This window comes from Anopheles moucheti, chromosome 3, assembly GCF_943734755.1.
Source record: "Anopheles moucheti chromosome 3, idAnoMoucSN_F20_07, whole genome shotgun sequence".
Lineage (NCBI taxonomy): Eukaryota > Metazoa > Arthropoda > Insecta > Diptera > Culicidae > Anopheles > Anopheles moucheti.
The window spans coordinates 89,890,791-89,909,957 of NC_069141.1; the positions used below are offsets into that span (position 1 = coordinate 89,890,791).

General features: G+C 44.0%; 3 protein-coding genes and 1 non-coding gene across 4 annotated transcripts in view; 2 read left to right on the forward strand and 2 right to left on the reverse strand.

The window, feature by feature from the left end:
• Nucleotides 1-9,656: 9,656 nt before the first annotated feature.
• On the forward strand, nt 9,657-14,465 carry LOC128303111 (transforming growth factor beta activator LRRC32-like). Its single transcript, XM_053039967.1, has 2 exons — nt 9,657-9,681; nt 13,147-14,465. Exons 1-2 carry the CDS (start codon nt 9,657-9,659, stop codon nt 14,463-14,465), a joined length of 1,344 nt encoding a protein of 447 aa, XP_052895927.1.
• Nucleotides 10,774-19,167, reverse strand: part of LOC128303196 (protein PAT1 homolog 1-like) — a 28,532-nt gene continuing 20,138 nt past the window's right edge. Inside the window, exon 4 of the mRNA XM_053040064.1 lies at nt 10,774-11,466. The gene's annotated coding sequence lies outside the window, so the exon portion shown is untranslated. The remainder of the gene's footprint in view (nt 11,467-19,167) is intronic.
• Nucleotides 12,290-12,362, forward strand: Trnav-aac (transfer RNA valine (anticodon AAC)). Its single transcript has one exon. It is a non-coding gene; the product is annotated as a tRNA-Val (tRNA).
• LOC128303197 (chaoptin-like) lies at nt 14,551-15,858 on the reverse strand. Its single transcript, XM_053040065.1, has one exon. The coding sequence runs from the start codon at nt 15,799-15,801 to the stop codon at nt 14,551-14,553; it is 1,251 nt and encodes a 416-aa protein (XP_052896025.1). The 5' UTR covers nt 15,802-15,858.

The window sequence follows — 19,167 nt, forward strand, 5'->3', positions numbered from 1 at the left end:
AACATTTGACGGTCAGCCGAAAGCTCTACCGAACATGTCTACGCATATTTTAGCTTAGCTTAGCTGTTCCCGACCAAAACAACACCGAGTACGGTTTGTGAATACAGACGACACAAACCCTGCATCGCTTTAAGGGGAAAATCCCCTCTCTCATTCGCGCGGTAGTGAGCTCGGCTTAAGCATGGACAGCTGATCTCGCTCACACCATTTGAGCGATCCGATCGCCATGTTTGGCTTTGGGTAGCGTGTATGAGATCTGTATCCACATTTTACTCAGGCAAGTGGAACTGTGTGGTCCTCGGTACGATCGTCTTGTGTGGTTTTGTGTTGCGTGTGTGTGGGCAACACCCACGCTTTGCTCTCGCGAGTAGTGCTGTTTGCCGTACGGTACGTTCCCCCTGTATGGCAATGAGTAGCGTGTGTATGGACGACTGAGATAATATCCACATTTTACTCAGGCGAGTGGAACTGTTTACGCTACGGTACGATCGTCTTGTGTAGTTTTGTGTTGCGTGTGTGTGGACAACAGCCACGTTTTGCTCCCAGGAGTAGTGCTGTTTGCTGTACGGTACGTTCCTCCTGTGTGTGTATGGACAACTGAGGGAATCAACAGCGGGATTGTTTTGATTATAGTTTGAGCAAGAATTGTTGCGATAATATTATTACAAAGTTTGTGAAAAATAACGTTGTTTTTATATAACATGAGATAAGAAGAAGCGTTGACATAAGAAGAAACAAAAAAGCAACTCCCGAACGAATATATCGCCTGCGTTGGTAGAAGTTTTCTTGCACGGTCATGCAAACATTTAAAAGCATCACAATCAGCATCACAAAGCATCAAAAGTTAGATAAATGAAGTGCATTTTGTCGAAATGGAAGCATAAATGCCGAAACACACCCTGACCACTACAGCACAAATAGGAAGAAATGCGAAAAACTACCATATTCATCAAACATACGCACGAAACACTAAACAAAATTACTTTGTTGTAAAGGCAAGAGTGTTATAAAAAAAAAACGAATAAACAAACAAATGAAACAAAACTGAAAATACTAACAGCAATGCAAATTAATTATTGTCTTTCGACTCTTAAATTCGCGATTTTCGTTTCGCAACAAGCAGCATCCGAAAGTATTTTTATTGATAAAACAATATGTAAGTATAATTATTTGGGTGTATATTTGATAAACGTGGTTAATTTTGAGTGAAAGAATGGATTTCAAGAGATGACACCTGCAGTGTGGACTAAATTTGCCCATCACTATTGCATCGCATACTATCAAACCCGTGAAGCGATCGCTAGGGTAAACAAGGCGTGGCATAAATTTCCCCATCCGTATTGCATTGCATACCATCAAACCCGCGAGAGCGATCGCTAGGATAAGGAAGGTGGATGAAACGGCATCCTCGCCCAAACTTTCCGTCGGCTGCTGCGAAATTCCATACAAAACCGGCCGTTTTCAGATTTGCGACACCAAGAGAGCATCCAAATCAAGAGGTAACATGTTGTCACTGCAGCGTGCATATAGCTGAGCCGCTCTCGCGTGTTATCATTGCGCGTGAGAGAGGAGTTTCCCCTACGTTGGATATTTTTGCAGGGTTCTTGGGGTCTTTTTTGACATGTTCCGCGTGATGTTGTTTGGCTCGTTTGGTATCTCATATAAATGACGCGTTCAGCAAGTTATCTTTGGCAGCAAAAACATTTGACGGTCAGCCGAAAGCTCTACCGAACATGTCTACGCATATTATAGCTTAGCTTAACTGTTCCCGACCAAAACAACACCGAGTACGGCTTGTGAATACAGACGACACCAACCCTGCATCGCTTTAAGGGGAAAATCCCCTCTTTCATTCGCGCGGTAGTGAGCTCGGCTTAAGCATCGACAGCTGATCTCGCTCACACCATTTGAGCGATCCGATCGCCATGTTTGGCTTTGGGTAGCGTGTATGAGATCTGTATCCACATTTTACTCAGGCGAGTGGAACTGTGTGGTCCTCGGTACGATCGTCTTGTGTGGTTTTGTGTTGCGTGTGTGTGGACAACACCCACGCTTTGCTCCCGCGAGTAGTGTTGTTTGCTGTACGATACGTTCCCCCTGTGTGGCTATGTGTAGCGTGTGTATGGACGACTGAGATAATATCCACATTTTACTCAGGCGAGTGGAACTGTTTACGCTACGGTATGATCGTCCTGTGTGGTTTTGTGTTGCGTGTGTGTGGACAACAGCCACGTTTTGCTCACGCGAGTAGTGTTGTTTGCTGTACGGTACGTTCCCCCTGTGTGTGTATGGACAACTGAGGGAATCAACAGCGGGATTGTTTTGATTATAGTTTGAGCAAGAATTGTTGCGATAATATTATTACAAAGTTTGTGAAAAATAACGTTGTTTTTATATAACATGAGATAAGAAGAAGCGTTGACATAAGAAGAAACAAAAAAGCAACTCCCGAACGAATATATCGCCTGCGTTGGTAGAAGTTTTCTTGCACGGTCATGCAAACATTTAAAAGCATCACAATTAGCATCACAAAGCATCAAAAGTTAGATAAATGAAGTGCATTTTGTCGAAATGGAAGCATAAATGCCGAAACACACCCTGACCACTACAGCACAAATAGGAAGGAATGCGAAAAACTACCACATTCATCAAACATACGAACAAAACACAAAACAAAATTACTTTGTTGTAAAGGCAAGAGTGTTATAAAAAAAAAACGAATAAACAAACAAATGAAACAAAACTGAAAATACTAACAGCAATGCAAATTAATTATTGTCTTTCGACTCTTAAATTCGCGATTTTCGTTTCGCAACAAGCAGCATCCGAAAGTATTTTTATTGATAAAACAATATGTAAGTATAATTATTTGGGTGTATATTTGATAAACGTGGTTAATTTTGAGTGAAAGAATGGATTTCAAGAGATGACACCTGCAGTGTGGACTAAATTTGCCCATCACTATTGCATCGCATACTATCAAACCCGTGAAGCGATCGCTAGGGTAAACAAGGCGTGGCATAAATTTCCCCATCCGTATTGCATTGCATACCATCAAACCCGCGAGAGCGATCGCTAGGGTAAGGAAGGTGGATGAAACGGCATCCTCGCCCAAACTTTCCGTCGGCTGCTGCGAAATTCCATACAAAACCGGCCGTTTTCAGATTTCCGACACCAAGAGAGCATCCAAATCAAGAGGTAACATGTTGTCACTGCAGCGTGCATATAGCTGAGCCGCTCTCGCGTGTTATCATTGCGCGCGAGAGAGGAGTTTCCCCTACGTTGGATATTTTTGCAGGGTTCTTGGGGTCTTTTTTGACATGTTCGGCGTGATGTTGTTTGGCTCGTTTGGTATCTCATATAATTGACGCGTTCAGCAAGTTATCTTTGGCAGCAAAAACATTTCACGGGCAGCCGAAAGCTCTACCGAACATGTCTACGCATATTATAGCTTAGCTTAGCTGTTCCCGACCAAAACAACACCGAGTACGGTTTGTGAATATAGACGACACCAACCCTGCATCGCTTTAAGGGGAAAATCCCCTCTCTCATTCGCGCGGTAGTGAGCTCGGCTTAAGCATCGACAGCTGATCTCGCTCACACCATTTGAGCGATCCGATCGCCATGTTTGGCTTTGGGTAGCGTGTATGAGATCTGTATCCACATTTTACTCAGGCAAGTGGAACTGTGTGGTTCTCGGTACGATCGTCCTGTGTGGTTTTGTGTTGCGTGTGTGTGGGCAACACCCACGCTTTGCTCTCGCGAGTAGTTCTGTTTGCCGTACGGTACGTTCCCCCTGTATGGCAATGAGTAGCGTGTGTATGGACGACTGAGATAATATCCACATTTTACTCAGACGAGTGGAACTGTTTGCGCTACGATACGATCGTCCTGTGTGGTTTTGTGTTGCGTGTGTGTGGACAACAGCCACGTTTTGCTCACGCGAGTAGTGCTGTTTGCCGTACGGTACGATCCCCCTGTGTGTGTATGGACAATTGAGGGAATCAACAGCGGGATTGTTTTGGTTCTAGTTTGAGCAAGAATTGTTGCGATAATATTATTACAAAGTTTGTGAAAAATAACGTTGTTTTTATATAACATGAGATAAGAAGAAGCGTTGACATAAGAAGAAACAAAAAAGCAACTCCCGAACAAATATATCGCCTGCGTTGGTAGAAGTTTTCTTGCACGGTCATGCAAACATTTAAAAGCATCACAATTAGCATCACAAAGCATCAAAAGTTAGATAAATGAAGTGCATTTTGTCGAAATGGAAGCATAAATGCCGAAACACACCCTGACCACTACAGCACAAATAGGAAGGAATGCGAAAAACTACCACATTCAACAAACATACGAACGAAACACTAAACAAAATTACTTTGTTGGAAATGCAAGAGTGTAATAAAAAAACGAACAAACAAATAAATGAAAAAAAATGAAAATACTAACAGCAATGCAAATTAATTATTGTATTTCGATTCTTAAATTCGCGATTTTCGTTTCGCAACAAGCAGCATCCGAAAGCATTTTTATTGATAAAACAATATGTAAATATAATTATTTGGGTGTATATTTCATAAACGTGGTTAATTTTGAGTGAAAGAATGGATTTCAAGAGATGACACCTGCAGTGTGGACTAAATTTGCCCATCACTATTGCATCGCATACCATCAAACCCGTGAAGCGATCGCTAGGGTAAACAAGGCGTGGCATAAATTTCCCCATCCGTATTGCATTGCATACCATCAAACCCGCGAGAGCGATCGCTAGGGTAAGGAAGGTGGATGAAACAGCATCCTCGCCCAAACTTTCCATCGGCTGCTGCGAAATTCCATACAAAACCGGCCGTTTTCAGATTTGCGACACCAAGAGAGCATCCAAAACAAGAGGTAACATGTTGTCACTGCAGCGTGCCTATAGCTGAGCCGCTCTCGCGTGTTATCATTGCGCGTGAGAGAGGAATTTCCCCTACGTTGGATATTTTTGCAGGGTTCTTGGGGTCTTTTTTGACATGTTCCGCGTTATGTTGTTTGGCTCGTTTGGTATCTCATATAATTGACGCGTTCAGCAAGTTATCTTTGGCAGCAAAAACATTTGACGGTCAGCCGAAAGCTCTACCGAACATGTCTACGCATATTATAGCTTAGCTTAGCTGTTCCCGACCAAAACAACACCGAGTACGGTTTGTGAATATAGACGACACCAACCCTGCATCGCTTTAAGGGGAAAATCCCCTCTCTCATTCGCGCGGTAGTGAGCTCGGCTTAAGCATCGACAGCTGATCTCGCTCACACCATTTGAGCGATCCGATCGCCATGTTTGGCTTTGGGTAGCGTGTATGAGATCTGTATCCACATTTTACTCAGGCAAGTGGAACTGTGTGGTTCTCGGTACGATCGTCCTGTGTGGTTTTGTGTTGCGTGTGTGTGGGCAACACCCACGCTTTGCTCTCGCGAGTAGTTCTGTTTGCCGTACGGTACGTTCCCCCTGTATGGCAATGAGTAGCGTGTGTATGGACGACTGAGATAATATCCACATTTTACTCAGACGAGTGGAACTGTTTGCGCTACGATACGATCGTCTTGTGTAGTTTTGTGTTGCGTGTGTGTGGACAACAGCCACGCTTTGCTCCCGCGAGTAGTGTTGTTTGCTGTACGATACGTTCCCCCTGTGTGTGTATGGACAACTGAGGGAATCAACAGCGGGATTGTTTTGATTATAGTTTGAGCAAGAATTGTTGCGATAATATTATTACAAAGTTTGTGAAAAATAACGTTGTTTTTATATAACATGAGATAAGAAGAAGCGTTGACATAAGAAGAAACAAAAAAGCAACTCCCGAACGAATATATCGCCTGCGTTGGTAGAAGTTTTCTTGCACGGTCATGCAAACATTTAAAAGCATCACAATTAGCATCACAAAACAACATCTGAAAAGAAAAGTTACAACCACAAATTGGATAAATGAAGCACATTTTGTCGAAATGTATTAGAGCGACGGTGATAATTAGATCCCAACAATTCTTGCTCAAACTATAATCAAAACAAACCCGCTGTTGATTCCCTCAGTTGTCCATACACACACAGGGGGAACGTACCGTACGGCAAACAGCACTACTCGCGTGAGCAAAACGTGGCTGTTGTCCACACACACGCAACACAAAACCACACAGGACGATCATACCGTAGCGTAAACAGTTCCACTCGCCTGAGTAAAATGTGGATATTATCTCAGTCGTCCATACACACGCTACACATAGCCACACAGGGGGAACGTACCGTACGGCAAACAGCACTACTCGCGAGAGCAAAGCGTGGGTGTTGCCCACACACACGCAACACAAAACCACACAAGACGATCGTACCGAGGACCACACAGTTCCACTCGCCTGAGTAAAATGTGGATACAGATCTCATACACGCTACCCAAAGCCAAACATGGCGATCGGATCGCTCAAATGGTGTGAGCGAGATCAGCTGTCGATGCTTAAGCCGAGCTCACTACCGCGCGAATGAGAGAGGGGATTTTCCCCTTAAAGCGATGCAGGGTTGGTGTCGTCTGTATTCACAAACCGTACTCGGTGTTGTTTTGGTCGGGAACAGCTAAGCTAAGCTATAATATGCGTAGACATGTTCGGTAGAGCTTTCGGCTGCCCGTCAAATGTTTTTGCTGCCAAAGATAACTTGCTGAACGAGTCATTTATATGAGATACCAAAACGAGCCAAACAACATAACGCCGAACATGTCAAAAAAGACCCCAAGAACCCTGCAAAAATATCCAACGTAGGGGAAACTCCTCTCTCACGCGCAATGATAACACGCGAGAGCGGCTCAGCTATATGCACGCTGCAGTGACAACATGTTACCTCTTGATTTGGATGCTCTCTTGGTGTCGCAAATCTGAAAACGGTTGGTTTTGTATGGAATTTCGCAGCAGCCGACGGAAAGTTTGGGCGAGGATGCCGTTTCATCCACCTTCCTTACCCTAGCGATCGCTCTCGCGGGTTTGATGGTATGCAATGCAATACGGATGGGGAAATTTATGCCACGCCTTGTTTACCCTAGCGATCGCTTCACGGGTTTGATGGTATGCGATGCAATAGTGATGGGCAAATTTAGTCCACACTGCAGGTGTCATCTCTTGAAATCCATTCTTTCACTCAAAATTAACCACGTTTATGAAATATACACCCAAATAATTATACTTACATATTGTTTTATCAATAAAAATACTTTCGGATGCTGCTTGTTGCGAAACGAAAATCGCGAATTTAAGAGTCGAAAGACAATAATTAATTTGCATTGCTGTTAGTATTTTCAGTTTTGTTTCATTTGTTTGTTTATTCGTTTTTTTTTTATAACACTCTTGCCTTTACAACAAAGTAATTTTGTTTTGTGTTTTGTTCGTATGTTTGATGAATGTGGTAGTTTTTCGCATTCCTTCCTATTTGTGCTGTAGTGGTCAGGGTGTGTTTCGGCATTTATGCTTCCATTTCGACAAAATGCACTTCATTTATCTAACTTTTGATGCTTTGTGATGCTAATTGTGATGCTTTTAAATGTTTGCATGACCGTGCAAGAAAACTTCTACCAACGCAGGCGATATATTCGTTCGGGAGTTGCTTTTTTGTTTCTTCTTATGTCAACGCTTCTTCTTATCTCATGTTATATAAAAACAACGTTATTTTTCACAAACTTTGTAATAATATTATCGCAACAATTCTTGCTCAAACTATAATCAAAACAATCCCGCTGTTGATTCCCTCAGTTGTCCATACACACACAGGGGGAACGTATCGTACAGCAAACAACACTACTCGCGGGAGCAAAGCGTGGGTGTTGTCCACACACACGCAACACAAAACTACACAAGACGATCGTACCGAGGACCACACAGTTCCACTTGCCTGAGTAAAATGTGGATACAGATCTCATACACGCTACCCAAAGCCAAACATGGCGATCGGATCGCTCAAATGGTGTGAGCGAGATCAGCTGTCGATGCTTAAGCCGAGCTCACTACCGCGCGAATGAGAGAGGGGATTTTCCCCTTAAAGCGAAGCAGGGTTGGTGTCGTCTGTATTCACAAACCGTACTCGGTGTTGTTTTGGTCGGGAACAGCTAAGCTAAGCTATAATATGCGTAGACATGTTCGGTAGAGCTTTCGGCTGACCGTCAAATGGTTTTGCTGCCAAAGATAACTTGCTGAACGCGTCATTTATATGAGATACCAAACGAGCCAAACAACATCACGCGGAACATGTCAAAAAAGACCCCAAGAACCCTGCAAAAATATCCAACGTAGGGGAAACTCCTCTCTCACGCGCAATGATAACACGCGAGAGCGGCTCAGCTATATGCACGCTGCAGTGACAACATGTTACCTCTTGATTTGGATGCTCTCTTGGTGTCGCAAATCTGAAAACGGTTGGTTTTGTATGGAATTTCGCAGCAGCCGACGGAAAGTTTGGGCGAGGATGCCGTTTCATCCACCTTCCTTATCCTAGCGATCGCTCTCGCGGGTTTGATGGTATGCAATGCAATACGGATGGGGAAATTTATGCCACGCCTTGTTTACCCTAGCGATCGCTTCACGGGTTTGATGGTATGCGATGCAATAGTGATGGGCAAATTTAGTCCACACTGCAGGTGTCATCTCTTGAAATCCATTCTTTCACTCAAAATTAACCACGTTTATCAAATATACACCCAAATAATCATACTTACATATTGTTTTATCAATAAAAATGCTTTCGGATGCTGCTTGTTGCGAAACGAAAATCGCGAATTTAAGAATCGAAAGACAATAATTAATTTGCATTGCTGTTAGTATTTTCATTTTTTTTCATTTATTTGTTTGTTCGTTTTTTTATTACACTCTTGCATTTCCAACAAAGTAATTTTGTTTAGTGTTTCGTGCGTATGTTTGATGAATATGGTAGTTTTTCGCATTCCTTCCTATTTGTGCTGTAGTGGTCAGGGTGTGTTTCGGCATTTATGCTTCCATTTCGACAAAATGCACTTCATTTATCTAACTTTTGATGCTTTGTGATGCTGATTGTGATGCTTTTAAATGTTTGCATGACCGTGCAAGAAAACTTCTACCAACGCAGGCGATATATTCGTTCGGGAGTTGCTTTTTTGTTTCTTCTTATGTCAACGCTTCTTCTTATCTCATGTTATATAAAAACAACGTTATTTTTCACAAACTTTGTAATAATATTATCGCAACAATTCTTGCTCAAACTAGAACCAAAACAATCCCGCTGTTGATTCCCTCAGTTGTCCATACACACACAGGGGGAACGTACCGTACAGCAAACAACACTACTCGCGGGAGCAAAGCGTGGCTGTTGTCCACACACACGCAACACAAAACCACACAGGACGATCATACCGTAGCGTAAACAGTTCCACTCGCCTGAGTAAAATGTGGATATTATCTCAGTCGTCCATACACACGCTACACATAGCCACACAGGGGGAACGTATCGTACAGCAAACAACACTACTCGCGGGAGCAAAGCGTGGGTGTTGTCCACACACACGCAACACAAAACTACACAAGACGATCGTACCGAGGACCACACAGTTCCACTTGCCTGAGTAAAATGTGGATACAGATCTCATACACGCTACCCAAAGCCAAACATGGCGATCGGATCGCTCAAATGGTGTGAGCGAGATCAGCTGTCGATGCTTAAGCCGAGCTCACTACCGCGCGAATGAGAGAGGGGATTTTCCCCTTAAAGCGATGCAGGGTTGGTGTCGTCTGTATTCACAAACCGTACTCGGTGTTGTTTTGGTCGGGAACAGCTAAGCTAAGCTATAATATGCGTAGACATGTTCGGTAGAGCTTTCGGCTGCCCGTCAAATGTTTTTGCTGCCAAAGATAACTTGCTGAACGAGTCATTTATATGAGATACCAAAACGAGCCAAACAACATAACGCCGAACATGTCAAAAAAGACCCCAAGAACCCTGCAAAAATATCCAACGTAGGGGAAACTCCTCTCTCACGCGCAATGATAACACGCGAGAGCGGCTCAGCTATATGCACGCTGCAGTGACAACATGTTACCTCTTGATTTGGATGCTCTCTTGGTGTCGCAAATCTGAAAACGGTTGGTTTTGTATGGAATTTCGCAGCAGCCGACGGAAAGTTTGGGCGAGGATGCCGTTTCATCCACCTTCCTTATCCTAGCGATCGCTCTCGCGGGTTTGATGGTATGCAATGCAATACGGATAGGGAAATTTATGCCACGCCTTGTTTACCCTAGCGATCGCTTCACGGGTTTGATAGTATGCGATGCAATACGGATAGGCAAATTTATTCCACGCTGAAGATGTCATCTCTTGAAAAACATGTTCTCTTGGTATCGGAAATCTGAAAACAGCTGATTTGTATGGGATTTCGGATATGCACTGTTTTCATCTACTGGTGGAGATTTCAACGAATGGACAAGAAACGAAAATAATATGCGTGGAACGATCGACAAGGTGAGGATAGAGTTCTTGAAACAGAATGTTCCAAATTATCCACGTTTATTAAATATACACCCAAATAATTATACTTACATATTGTTTTATCAATAAAAATACTTTCGGATGCTGCTTGTTGCGAAACGAAAATCGCGAATTTAAGAGTCGAAAGACAAAAATTAATTTGCATTGCTGTTAGTATTTTCAGTTTTGTTTCTTTATTCGTTTTTTTTATTACATTCTTGCCTTTACAACAAAGTAATTTTGTTTAGTGTTTCGTCAGGGTGTGTTTCGGCATCTATGCTTCCAATTTGACAAAATGTACTTCATTTATCCAGCTCGTGATGCTTTTAAATGTTTGCATGACCGTGCAAGAAAACTTCTACCAACGCAGGCGATATATTTGTTCGGGAGTTGCTTTTTTGTTTCTTCTTATGTCAACGCTTCTTCTTATGTTATATAAAAAAACGGTTATTTTTCACTAACTTTGTGATAATTATATTTATTTTATTAATTCTCAAACCTACTGCAACAAATGAAAATTTTCTTGAATACAAAGGGGATTTATTATTTATTATTCCATGTTGCTCTTTCGCATTAATATTTTTATTTCAAATATAGCTACATTTCTAACTGTCAGGAAACAAATCATATTCCATACGTGTTATTTCGATATTTGTTTTACACTTTCTATTGCTTATAAGTACTTTTGTCATACATGTTTGCATTGTTATATATGTTTCGTTCTGTTTTACTCAAGGATCAAGGAATTATTGATAGCAAACTTGATAACAAAATGATGGGGAATTGCGAGAAATCCGCTGCTCAAGAAGAATGTGTTCACGGAAGGAAGTCATAAAACTTAAAAGTGTGTGATGGTAGAAGTTTTTCCAATGCTGAACGCGCCTGCCGTAAACTTTCCTTCAAGAAATGATTCTGTCTCGCGTTCCTTTCATCTGCTATTTACCTGGGAAAATTGCCTGTGGAAGAAAAAGAGAAGTTTGATATGAAAATGATTGAATAAATTGTCGTAGATAAAGAAATGTACTAACAAATTACAAACAAAGTTATTATGATTAAAGTAACAAACAAGGAATGTAATACGCAAATTTCAAGACCAATAACTTAAACGTATTTTAAACGCGCAATAACTTAAACGTATTGTTGAGGAGGATCTGTCTTCTTTCCAGCAGCTAGGAACCCACAAAGACATGATCTACCGCAACAAAACATATCTGTAGTGGAGCTTTTTTCCAAGATAAAACAAAAGCCAAGGAAAAATCACCAAAACCTCGTAAACAACACCAATGGCCAAGTTTGGTTTCTGCTGTGGTTGTTTTTCCCCAATGTCCTCCTTTTTGCTGCAGTGGGCTTTAAATTTATCGCTTTTCATCACCAACAGGAGAACAAAAAAATCCCTTTGTAAATATCCCCCCACTGCAACGTCCCTCCTTCTTCTCTTCTTTGATGGTGTACCAAAGCGGGATTTGTTTCGAGCATCCCTTCCCAGTTGTTCGCTCTCTTTGGTCCATTCCATTGCACCACCGGCAGCAACATTACGTTGCGACAAATTCACATTATTAGCCGTCCCGTGGGTCTGCTGCTGCTGTTGCTGCACTAAAAATACTGTCACGAAAATCCCCTCCCTTGATTTACCTTTGCTTCGGTGATTTATATTTTTAAAGGTCCATTTACGGCCAGGCCGACTCAGCCCGTGTTGTCAGCTGCTGGTGGATGCTGTTCACCGACTTGAGTGCAGTGAAAAGTTGCTCCGGTTTCAACGAAACGGGCCGTTCACCAACGGTTTCCGTGGTGTAGTGGTTATCACATCCGCCTAACACGCGGAAGGCCCCCGGTTCGATCCCGGGCGGAAACACGAACTCCATTTTTTAACTTCGTTTTTTCCTGTTTAGTTTCTTTTGCTTCTTCTGTTCCTTCGTGTATGCTACATTAGGAATTTCATCCACAGCAATGTATATTTAGCAATGGGCGCTAACGAATTGGTTACTTTAATAAGGTATTGGTTCTCGATGTCTTTTATAGAGCTAAACAAGCACCATCTCTGGCTCTTCTCGCAAAACCAATCCGCTGGTCGTGCGAATATAGATCATGTGCCTTCTCAGATACCAGTTCGTTGCTCAGGCCACTCGTGTCTTGAATCACCGCAGTGTATAGAACATAATGTTTGATACCATTCCCACCATTCCACATCAAAGTTATGGACACAAAGCAAGTCTGACAATCATGAAGGTTCTTGTCAATTTTAAGGCCTTAATACCATAATCGGGAAGCTTCCAGAACAAAACCGGTGAACAATAATATCGCAAAATTTGTTTATGATGATGGCGCCCTCGTGATGGTGTAGAGACAATGCGATCAATTATTTTGTTTTTCGTAGTGCCGTGGTGTGGCTTTTCACATTACTAGCTTCCGTTCATTTCAGGCAACAAATGTAACACATTAATTCCATTATAATAACAGGTATCTGGTAGTAGGTTACATATTATGGCAGTGTGAACGTATTCTATACAATCGTTAGTACGACAGCGATGGAAGCAAATCGTGACAGGGCGATCTCTCTGCTGGTAATGCTAGGTAGATAGAACTCCTCAGAATTCGCTCTATTCGCCTGCTGTGTATTTTCCCCGTGTTCATTCCAGCAAATCTCTGGCTGCACATACAAGGACCATCGATCGTGCACTCTGCTCGTCAAACATGCATTCTACAGGTCGCTAACTGTATCTACGACAGGGTGAATGTCTCCGCTGGCGGGCTACAGCAGCTGAGAGCAACTGTCCGTGAATCTGCCACGATAAGTCAGATCACTGTGCAACGGCTAATCACTCCATATCCGGACGGTGTGTTGTTGCTGCTGGTTTCCGAGTTTGTGGTAGAATTCGTTTACGAGCGGTACAAGGAACGCATACTACGTATTCCTCCTAACGCCATGCTGGAAGATATGCGAGTAAAGAGTGCACCAGAGCTGCAGACGATCATCGTTGTAGCGCCAAACAAACAGCTAATCTCGCTGCAGATTAACCAAGCCGCACTGGCCAGTGTGCCGGATTCGTTACGGAACTTACCGGAACTAACATTTCTCAACCTTGACAATGGCGCCTTGGAGAGATTAAGCTTGGATCCGTTCGACAACAGTCCCAACATAACCAGCTTATCGTGCAGCGGTAACAAGATTGTCCAGCTGGTAGTTAGCCGTAATGCGGACCTCTCCGTACCACTCGTTGACTTGATGTTGTCCTACAACCTGCTGGAATCCATCGACGGAGACTTCTTTCGACCGCTGCGTATGCTCAGGTTCGTTAGCTTCGAGAACAATCGAATACAACGCATCGAAGGGGGGCCGATCTCGCTGCCAAGAGTAACGTACATCAGCTTCGTGGAGAATTGCTTGAGCACACTGGACGTATCCCAGTGGCATTTGCCGCTGTTGGTCGAAATGTTTTTCGAAAGCAACAATCTCACACGTGTCCCGATCGGGATAGAACGACTCTCCAATATGACTACGCTGATGCTGCAGAGCAATAGGCTCACGGTTGTCGATCTGCGTCGGTTCGATGGGTGGGCTAAGTTGGAGAAGATTGATCTCACGGGCAATCGTCTAAGCCACGTATTCGTATCAGGCACAGGACGTGTTTCGCTGCCCAATTTAACGATGATGCATTTGTCCGAAAATCAGCTCACTCAGCTCGACTATGCCCGTTGGAACTTTCCACAGCTGGCCACACTCACGCTCACCTTCAACCAACTCCACCAACTGCCGGACCTGTTCCAGATCTTTCCCAAGCTGAGACGAGTGTATGCATTTAAGAACCCGTTGCGCTGCAGCACTGTCCGTCGTTGGGAGCAATACATACTGAACTACAAGCTATTCATCGACGTCAGTGCGTTCGCTATGTCGTGCGCCACCAACGGTACGTATATTCTACCGTCGGGACAAGCATTTTGCTGTGTGGAGTACTGACAATAAAACGCTTCTAGTGTGAACCAGCGGATGTTTTATTTCGAAGCTACCGTCTTCTGCAAACAACGTCTCCGTTACAGCGTACTCAAGCTTTACAGCACACCAAGAAAGATTCTTTGATTTGCGTGGACCCGTTCGGACAATCGCTTGGATCCTGCGGTGGTCCCATAATTAATCTTCCCGAAAGAATGATGTCTGCGCGTGCCTTCAGCACGTTGCAGGACAGTGGATTTTCCACCAAACTGAACGACTCGATCGTCGGGAATGCTTGGCCCAACGGAGGAACGGTGCTGAAGTTGTTGTGCGCCAAACTGATGAAGGTAACAACCGGCAGATCTATACCGGTGGTGTTGAACCGGCTCAAGGCGCAGGTCTCGGCGTACAGTGTGTCCAGCTTCGGCAGTCGCAACGGGCGCGAACTTCGAATGTACCGGGTCGCGGGATTGTTGGAAACGTCGATCGAATTTAGCTCGGGCAGTCCGTTGAGTGGGGCAAGATCAATTCCCGCGAATTTGTTGTCGCTAAGCCCGATAAGCTGCAGATTGGGGAAGCGGCGCAATCGTTGTGGGATCTTGTCCAGCAGATTGTTGCTCAGTATCAAACGTTTCAGGTTCGGTGCCGATAACCATTGCAGGTCGATCGTACGCAGCTGGTTGTAGCTGATATCCAACATCTCCATGTTGGGCCACGTGATGGTACGTTCGGCTGCCACCTTCATCAGGTTGTTGTACCGGAGATCAATCATGCCTAGTTTCGATAGCCCGGCGAAAGCTGTCATATCGATGTTTTCGAGCCGATTGGATGACAGGTAAAGGTTTTCGATCGAGAGCGGGACATCGCCGTCCGCATTGTCGATGGGCATTATCGTTGCAATTTCGTTGTAACTCAAATCGACCCACTTCAGGCGGGCGTTCTTGCTGAACACGTTCAACGATATGTTCCGCAAAGCACATCGAGAGATGGTGACATCCGTCAGAAGTTTCAAATTACGGATCGTCGGTGGGATATGTTCGAGCTTGCTGTTATAAAACGACAGCACTTCGATCGTGCTATCACCCTCGCCGATTATCGCCTGTTTCAGCGAGTTTCCCTCGAAAACTTCCACATTGGTCAGGTTTGTTCCGGCCAGTATCTGGAACACCTGCTCGTGGAACGCGTATATTTCCACTTTGTCGACGAATTCGCCTATACGGGTCAAAAACGCACCGGAAGGATTGCTTGCCACACGGAGCATTTCCACTCGAATGTTGTAGAACACTTTCGGCTGCATTTCTCGAAGCGTCGTCATGCCGTCCGTGACCATGTTCAGACTGTTCAATACGCAGGTCATCCCCATGGCCGGTATACACGCACCGTACGCGACCGGCAAGCATCCGGACGCGATAATCGTCAGCACTAATACTACGAAACACCGAAACGGACAGATTAGAAGACCAGATTCGTGAAGATATAGGCCAACCTCGTTACTTACCCGCCACACGAACCATTTGTCGGTCTCGGCTTTTGCGACAGAATGTCGCAACGAATGCTAGACACATCCTTTTTGATTTATTTTCCAACCAACCAGTGGGAAAGCAGTGTCGATCAAAAGTGAATTAACAACACGAGACGAAAATTGCCCATTGCAAAACGTTTATCAAAATAAGTCCTAATAGCTCCACGAACCTCGCGATCGCCACTCGTTGTCTAGGGTGTAATAATCGCTGATGGTGATGGTTTAATTTTCAATTTTTGCATATTAAAACCGGACGAACAGATTAGGACAGGCCTATAATAAAATAGCAAACTAAGAATCGAATATTCTAGCCGACGGCCTCATATTAATAGCTTATATTTTGTGCGTTCTATTGTGCCTCATTTAATCGACCTCATTTCCAAGCTGCCACATATTCTGTCCACGGTAAATGAGCGAATGAGTATGCATTGTCTGGGAAATTGGCGCCATGTTTTGAGAGCATATAATACGGCTCTTGTTTTGATGGTTCTTGAATTTGTGTTTTCTCCTTACGTGATCCGCACACTCCGCTCCTTCAGAGGGATTTCTGAGGACACTCGGGCCCAAATTTGAATAGACGAACATAAAACCGATCTAACTCACTTCCTGTAAGATAAAACTCCGCTTCACAGATAACCCTTTCACGATCGGCATACAACTTCCGGTAAAACTTTCAACTATTTCCGGCAACCCTTTGGCGAACCTTAATTACGGATCTGCAGAAGGATGCGCTCAATTCTGACACGGAGAGAGGTAACTGTCAATGGAATGTAGCCTGTGGAGAAAAAAAACGGGAACAGCCGAAGAAGACTCCGCGAGGAAGGACACCACCGTGCAAGGATTCCATCCCCAGTGCCGGCGATGATTCAAACGGCACAAACCGGGTTATTATGTCAGTGACAAATTCCACGCCAGCAAAACAGGAAGCGGGTGTCAAACAAGCAGCAGAGGGAAAAAAGGTACACGCCTCGATTGCTCTTCTGGCACAACGGCACCGTCAAAGCAGAAGGATTAACACGGACCGATCTTCTTCGCCTTTAGCCGGTCTTGCCGTCCGGACGTCCTTGTGTGAATTCCTATGCTAAACGACTTCCGCCTGGGCCCAACAATGCGTCGGAATGTAACTGAAAACCGTGAGAAGCGAAAGATGCAGCAAGGGATTGTCGTTGCCGTTGCGGTACAGCAACACTACCAGCGCACGATCGGGGACTGGGCTCGGCGTAGCCAAGGGTTGTCCCTCTTTTCGCGCTGGAATGCAATTGAAAATAGTTCCAGCGAACATAAATTTATTCCGATTTGCCGGCAGGATGAGGCGAGCAATCAGAGAGATAAATGTGCGAGCAGTTTAACAAAAAGAGTCTTTCAAGCTGATGCAATTGCGTGGAGATGACGCAATTAGACACTTTAGATAGATAACAAAGTATAAATTTGAAGAACAGAAGTTCAAATTTATACACTCTTCAAGGTAATATAAAGTCAAATGGGGTGCCCTTTTCGAGGCGATATTTTTGATACTTCTTCTACATATTTCATCGATCGTCGCAACCACTGCAACAACACATCGTGATAGGGAATGAAGCTCCTACTCACACGGTCCTGCTACTAGCAGGGAAGCTAATTATCACGCTGTAAAGGGTTCAACAATCAGCATAAGTGGCCACCGAAGACCAGGACGACTTTGGCCCACTTTGAGTAGCAAAGCAATGCCCGTGCATCCTGGCGATGTTAAACGCGATCGGAGCACGCGAGCTAGTGATTAAAATTTGCATAAAACCTCTCGCCGGGTATGACCTCTCGGGGCTGGAAATAGAGTGCCCTCTAGGTGAGACAGAAGAAACCGGTCGGAACAGAACTAGCCGTCTATCACAACACGCAAAAAGCGGACAAAACTAGACCGAGGTTCAAGTGACGTACTGTTTTAAAGTCCCCCCCCCCCCCCCCCCCATTATCAGGGTTTCCTCCATCCACAGTCGTGTTCAAAAACAAACAAACAAAAAAAGTCATCGTTCTACGCCACGAGCGTAAATGGAATGGTGCAAAAATTAAATACCAAAACAGTATGCAGTGCAAGTGCATTTATATGCATGCAGCTTGCAAAACGGAAGAAAGCCCGTAACAGGCAAGGACCACAATCGCTTCAAGTGGATAGCAGGACCGTAAAGAATTCGCCACCATTTCACGCTCTTCTGGCGCGGGGTGAAAAACATTTTTGCATATACATATTTCCACCAGCATTCTTCGCGGAAAATTCGTTCCATCGTGGTATTCGTGCAATTTTCCCGCTCTCTCCCTCCATCCCGTCGTGGGTTTCTCCGAAGGTGCATCACGATGCAGTCGCCTTCAAAGTTCATAGTTCGCGTGTTGGGAAAATTACAATTTTCTTCTACCATTTGACCGGGGGCCAAAAGGAAATCACTGCACACGGGGGACCAGCACCCCGGTGAGGTGGTGGTTTAGTTTCCGTCCTTGACTGTTGTTGTTTCAGGCCAGTTCAACTGTCTTATCTCTCGAGCACGAAGCGAGACTAATAAAGTGACTGGAATCGCGTTGAAGAAAATTGGGTTTTTGAAGGTTCATCGTACAACAATAGAAGGTTTGGATGGTAAGTCCACACTGTGATCCTACCAAATCGTGTTAAATTTACTCTCCAATTTGGTACTTTCAAATGAAGAAAGCATTCAAACCATTCTGAAGCTGATAATATAGTAGGAAATTTGGGATTAAATATTTGACACTTTTCAAACACAGATTAGTTCATTTCATAAACAAATTATCTGTTATCCAACTAGTCCCACTTCCAACATGCGCATTCATAACCGGAATAGTTGCAAAACACGGTATTGTTCTACAAAAAAGAAACCAGAGTTTCAGCGAGTATCGTTGGTCCAGGAAATTGTCAGGAATGCATAACTGCAGGAAACGTTAATTGGTAAACTTTTCCAGCGAACGCTACAAACGCATACACTACGCAAAAGGACGCTCGTTAGCGCTAGAAGAAAGGATATCTAAAAGAAAGGAGTGAACCGGTTTAAAATACATTCTACGGTTCATTTCTTTTCGCTTCGCACACACCCAGTGTGACTCGGCATGCAATAATCCCTTTTGTCCGGTTTCCACTTTGCAGGTTGACTAATCCTTGGCGTTCCACACACGCATAATGATGCGTAAACAACCGCACAACAAGAAGGGTTCCGGCCACCTGGAAAT